This window comes from Pollicipes pollicipes, unplaced genomic scaffold (assembly GCF_011947565.3).
Source record: "Pollicipes pollicipes isolate AB1234 unplaced genomic scaffold, Ppol_2.1 Scaffold_6138;HRSCAF=7277_pilon_pilon_pilon, whole genome shotgun sequence".
In the NCBI taxonomy this organism is placed as follows: domain Eukaryota; kingdom Metazoa; phylum Arthropoda; class Thecostraca; order Pollicipedomorpha; family Pollicipedidae; genus Pollicipes; species Pollicipes pollicipes.
This window is the reverse complement of record NW_023596818.1, coordinates 20059643-20065849: the sequence shown is the minus strand read 5'-3', so window position 1 is coordinate 20065849 and position 6207 is coordinate 20059643. Positions and strand designations below refer to the sequence as shown.

At 51.2% G+C, this 6207-nt stretch overlaps 1 protein-coding gene across 1 annotated transcript in view; it reads right to left on the bottom strand.

Moving 5' to 3' along the window:
- Nucleotides 1–4022: 4022 nt before the first annotated feature.
- The window catches only part of LOC119106447 (histamine H2 receptor), a 42510-nt gene continuing 40325 nt past the window's right edge, over nt 4023–6207 (bottom strand). Inside the window, exon 5 of the mRNA XM_037230095.1 lies at nt 4023–5036. Within this exon, the coding sequence (XP_037085990.1) occupies nt 4939–5036 (98 nt within the window). The 3' untranslated portion in view covers nt 4023–4938. The remainder of the gene's footprint in view (nt 5037–6207) is intronic.

The window sequence follows — 6207 nt, the reverse complement described above, 5'->3', positions numbered from 1 at the left end:
AGCGTATGAGTGGCACAGACTTCTGAATGATGGGTGGGGGGGGGGGGGGGGGGGGGGGGGCGGGGGGAGGATTGGGCGAACGGAATCCTACCTCTAGAAGTGATGGTACCACCGTCTGCACATGATGCAACTGTAGCGAATGAGTGAAGGTGATGCTAGCGTCGTTTTACAACACCGCTGACCAATAGGTGGCACTACTAGCTTCCACCGCTAGTTTTCTAGACGAACGGATGGTCAGTGCCTTTAGTTGATCGGCAGGTGACGATGAACAGACACGGACGGTTCGAGTCTCAAAAAACACCTGATTTTGTGGCAACATGGCGCAGGTGGTGTTGCCGCTTGATTTTTGGAGTTCAAACGTTGACGGATTTGCCTGAACGTTACAATAAGAGCCATAGGTGACCAACGGCTTGCCATACAAATCGGAGCCGTGCGCTCCACTTTCCCCACCCATCACTTGATCCAGAGGTGGCGTGCTGCAGCCGCAGGCCGTGATAATGCCCTACCGCTGAGCTGGCTTGGGCTCCGCCGGAGTGTCTGCAACAACCACCTAGCCGGCTCTTTGCACGTGTAAGGCCCATTAACCGACGCTTATTGGCGGATGGTAAACGGAGGGTGGCACAGGGTAGGACTCTCAAGCAGAGGATTGTACTATTGCCTGGTTTTTCAACTCCTGAATAGTCCTGAAGCTGCATTACCAACTGACCGTCTAATCTTAAGCCTATAAAGAGAAGTAAGAGCGAGAAAATAAACAAATTCGACGAGCCATTTAGCCTCGAGCGAAATCAGAAACAGTGCATGCATGGGGACAATTAACATGGCTTTTCATGTTCGACTTTAATGTAATATAAGTTTCAGGATGTTGAGATTTAACTTCTTTGCAGTCTTTACGCTGGCATTCTAATGTAAGTGCTTCAAAAATAAGCTACTCCTAGCGTTCGTCGTTGCTGTCTCCCCAAAGCCGCTTAGTTGCTCGAACGCCGGGCATCTCACGGCGGTAGGGTGAATGGCCTAAATTGCGCATGCCTAATTGTTTGCGATAGTACCTTTAATGCTCTCCTGAACTAGTGAAATTTGCCATAATTGTGTTTGTTTATTTGTGTATGTATCACAATCTCAAACATCGAAATATCGTCCGTTTAGATGGCAGGGGGATATTTTATAACATGCTATTTATCGTGTAAGGAGGCAAGCACAGGAACTCGCTTGGTGCTCACAGAACAGGCCATCAACTGTGTGACTGCAGCAATAATGGCTGTTTGAAAATAAATAATACGCTGCTTATTAAGAGAACATCAAAAACGAATCACACATTCCGACGTGCCTATGACCTGATTTATAAACGCGTCTTTGGCATGATTCACACACGCGTTTACGGCCTGCCTGGGTCAAGCTCCCAAAATCGGACTGGTCTGAGATGTGGCCAAAGAACAGAGTACCGTGTGTGCGATTATGGCCGATCGGTGTGCGTACTTAAAGTATTGCTTCTAAAATTCTAGACTTCAATAAGCGGATGCGCGTCCGTGATAGACGACAAGCCTGTTTAGTCATGCAGGCATATGCTCTGCAATATTAGGAGCGATCAGAGTGGGTATATTTAAATGTTTTTCGCCAGTAGCTCACACATGAGCTATGTAGGCCTTGTAACACCATTGAGTTGTTGGATTCAGTAACCTTGACCAGCAAGACGCCATTTCTTTTTTGTTTCCTGGCATATATGAACTTTCCAAAGTTGTGGACCTTATTTGCTGATCACAGCCTCAAGCTCAGCGTAACACATTTCATATCGAGCTTTGTTATGCACAGAACGAGCAAACTGCTACATGTGAATTGCTGTTACTTCTCTCTCAGATCATGCACATGACCAATTGCTACTTCAAGTTTCACAGCAACGCTGTGCCTGTGCGTGATAGGGATAGTCTTGCAACGAATGAAATATTGCAGCATAATCTACCCGCATTCGTCTTGAGCTCGTGCATAAATATGACATGTGCCGTGAACGGGCTGCTTCACCATACTGCAGACGTGAGTGCTCGTATCACAGAGCCCGCGCTGGTGTGACCCGTCAGTGGCCATCAGTCCCGGCTCAGAGCGCCAGGCTGGAATGGAGCGACCGTGTGGGGACGTTACATGACATGTCAAAATACTTCGGCTGAAATTGTTCGCTTCATGGGACTGTTGTCTGATGGCTACGGACATAATCTTGGCATGAAGCTTTTCTTAGCAACTGTGGACAGTGGTCCCAAATACATCCCGGCAACACGTCCGATCAAGGTAAAGAATCCTTCGGGAGTGTCCACCTGGCGCTGGTGGTGAAACAACTCATACGGACCCATTTGGTGTGTCCTAAAGACTTTGCCAGCACTCCTTCACATGTAGCCTACCTCCGTTTTTTCTGTTTGCAAAGCAGTGTCAATCATCTCTTGAAAAGCCGATGTCGTGGGCATGCAGTTTTTTGCCTCTTTATTCAGCCCGTCTGGACTTTGCAATATGGCAACAGCTTGATGCAGCACCTACCGCAAAGTTGCCAGTTCAGCATCGTCAAGCATTCACCTGACTGCTGCCTTTGACCTGAGAGTAGTGTTGGTATTGGTAGTAATAGTAGTGTTAAATCCGGATGTGAGAGCAATACATGACTCCTCTAGGTGTGGAGGAGACGATGCAAAGATGACGGCACCAAACAGAGAGAAGAGCAGAGGTTCATACATTTTCAGCCGCGGATCATCTTTAGATGAAGAGTGTAGAGTTGAGCACAGAGGACAAAAGGAACAAACTACTACAAACCAATAAGGTCGGAAAGATATTGACGGATGGGACCAGCAAAAGACAAGCTTAGCATGACTTTTTGTCCTCGGAAATCCTCCTTCAATCGATTTGGAACCTTTGACAATAGATTCGACATGATGATTGTGGTGTGTAGATGGCAATGTGGTGATCTGAGCTAGGATCAGACGGCTCAAAAACGCAAAGGAAAAACTTCACGCGCAGTAGCAGACAGCTCGGATCTCGGAGCCTGACGCTCATATCATCGCGAAGCCTTCACCATCATCAGTCGCCACGATAACTATCTACGCAGAAAACAGCACGGTTTCCTCACTCAGGCGATGCTCGCCAGCTGGCAAGCCTCCAGGATCGCACCGACTCTACCCCAAGTGAGTTTTGATGATGGATTATTTATATACTTTAGAAGCAAACGCCACCGTGACCGATCTTGCACAAGCGCATTACGACAGAGGGGTCGTTTTACATTCGTCGTTCAGAGGCATCCGTCACCATATCTTTGCATTAAAATGCATGAATCACTTAGGTTATGAAAATCCGTGTATTGCTGATGTTCAAACAACTTGTGATGACAATGATAATTCAGTTTGCGTAAGTTAAATGCGATCTAGGATTCGAACTTGCCGGGCCGTTGAGAAAAGTCATCGGGCCAAATTCCTTTCGAGTTTCCACATCTTCCACCCACTGCTACGACCCTATATCGTCCATTGTAATGGCGTTGAAAAAACGGCTTGCAACTACCAAGCACGTGATGGAGACCTGCGAATGCATAACATTTTATTTCATACAAATGTCAGCTGGGCAGAACGAAGCGAGCTGAACAAATTAAGCTCGAACAGCATCACGTCACTGAGATAAATAACACTCACAATGATGCGCTTCCCCATTTTCCGCCGACGCACGCCTCACGCTTAAGCTCTGACCGCAAAACATTGCACTGAGGTATGTAGCTTTTATCCACAGCAAGCACGCGATGATACGGTAGGCTTAGTTTTCAATAACATCGACACCTGCCAGTGACATGAGACTGGCAAGCAGAAGTGAAGTTCACGCGGCCCAGCCTGCTGCCAGTGACACAGACGTCTTGCCGACGGGTTCGCGGGGCGCTGTAGACCGGTGCTGTCCGGCGTCTGGCTGGTGTGCTGTTCAGTCAGCGTCTCTAAACCACTCAGAGACGTCTGGCATCGGCTCCAATCGAGCCCCGATCGAACGATCTCCCCCCCCCGCCCCCCTCCCCCATTCCTTGCTGCATGATGCATGCAGTCTCTCAGCGGGCGTTTCAGCTGTCTGGCTGGCTGGCCCTCCTTCATCGACTTTCGCTGGACACCGCGAGCTTCCGTCACTCCACAGCTTTCCGATCAATAATGACGTCAAAAGATCACTGGGCGTGAGAATCTGCCGGCTATACTACGACGGTTACAACGGGTGGGTTCATTGCCACATTCGGCGTAGAGTGCGGCGGTTACGGAAACTGATCGGCAGGGGGGCGTCACTCGCTCCCACCTCACCAGTCACGTGACTGGCACCCTGCATGGGGACAGATGGCAGGCAGCCCAACACCCGAGCAAAGGCCGTTCTCAGCCGCGCCGTTAAGCACACCAAAGTCACGATACGCTGCGCCACCCTATCCACCTTCGTCCAGACGCCTGCACCGAACTTCTGCCCTCATCTCAGACAGCCAACTCCGCTGCCACCAGTCTGGTCCACGCACTGATCCGACCTCGCCGTCGGGTTAGCCGGGTAGCAGGGGTGTTTCGCACGGCGGGCCTGCGTCGCCTGTCACCAGGCAGTCACGCCTCGGGAGGCGGGCCAAGCGTCGTCACGACTCTCCCGTACCGAGCAGGGCTGGGCGCCACGTGCCGCTCGGTGGCCGGTAACACCCGGTCTCCCGGAGGGTCACTCCCACGACACGATCGGGACCAGCCAATCACTTCGACGAAGGTGTGGAGATGCCGGAAGCGGCCAAGAGGTCGCCGGTCAGTGTCTCGAAGGAAAACCACCGGTGCAGCGCTGCGGCCCTGCCAGATGGTGCGCAGCGCGCTCCAACTCTGTGTTTTCCAGAGATCGCAGAAGCGATGCTCGGCGCTGGCCGCCGGCGGTGATGAGAGCGCGGCTGTGGGCTGGACGGCCGCGAGCCGCGGTCTGCGCGCGCGCGGCTCACACCCTGTCCGTGTTCAGCACGGCTGGACTCAGGCATTCGTCGGACCAGTTGGGCCGGAGATGGAACGTCACCAGCGGCCGAGAGACCTGCAGACCTGCAGGCAGAACGGTCACAATGTGCGTCAGGCTCAAAATGGAGCAGCCTAATCAAGCGCACGGCCTTGTCACCACACTCGCGGCGATGAATTGGTACTTCACAGAACCTACCCACAGCCACATGCCTTTGAAAGGATTTCTTCACTGACGATATCAAGGAAAAGACAAACAAACTGTTCATCGCGCGGCACTTTACCCATATGATGAATAACCACGATGTGGCAACAGCACCTGTAAATACACAACGGTGCCCTTACGACCCTTACGTCCTCAAGCAACATAACTGAGTATGGCAAAATTCCTGGGGAGTCTTAGCTCCATTTGTGGCCTGAGATTGAACCCACTGGCTAGCCTGGATTGATGACACTATCTGTAAGTTCCATGATATTTATTAGCATACGTCTCTGAGACCAATTAGCCAATGAATCGGGCTTAGGGAAGCTGACACATGCAAGCGGCCTACACAATCTTATGTTGCAGAAGAAAAACACTCGGTTGGAATTCCAATGATCGATAACGAAAAATTTCACAGATACAAGCACAATGCACGTGGTACAAGTTAAGCTGTCCGGCAAATTGGCACAGCACACTCGCGGAAGTGAATAACATACTAGCCAGCTGAACTTGTGATGTACCCAGCAGCCGCCAGATGGCTGCCTGTCGTGTCATACCATTAGCCGCCACGCTACTGGGCATGCCTGCTGGCAGTGGCAGCCGTAACGGCAGAAACCCCTCCTCATCAGGGCCGCGACGCGCCCGGGCTCACTCAGACAGACGGGTACCTCAACAAGCTTGGTCCAAATGTGGGGTAGCAGACGGGCAGCCTAAGTGGGGCCCTAGTAGCCGGCGGTCAGTCTGATCCCGCTCGTACAACTGTGGCCAGGACGTGGGCCCGTATCCATGCCACACGCGTACGCAGTTCGTTCTCGGGACGGCCACTGATCAGAACATTCCTCGGTACTACGGTCCGTGTTATAATTCTCTAAAGATGTGCAACTCGCTGACAGGCCACTACCCACTTCAAGGTTAAGCTCACACATGAAGATAGAACAGAAGGCTTGGAACACGCATCGCTGTGAAATGCAAGTCACTATACAGAATCGTGCATTAATTCATTGGGTTGAACAAAAGTCTTGCAAAAGCTGCTGCTTTTAGCGTGTTTGCAGTATT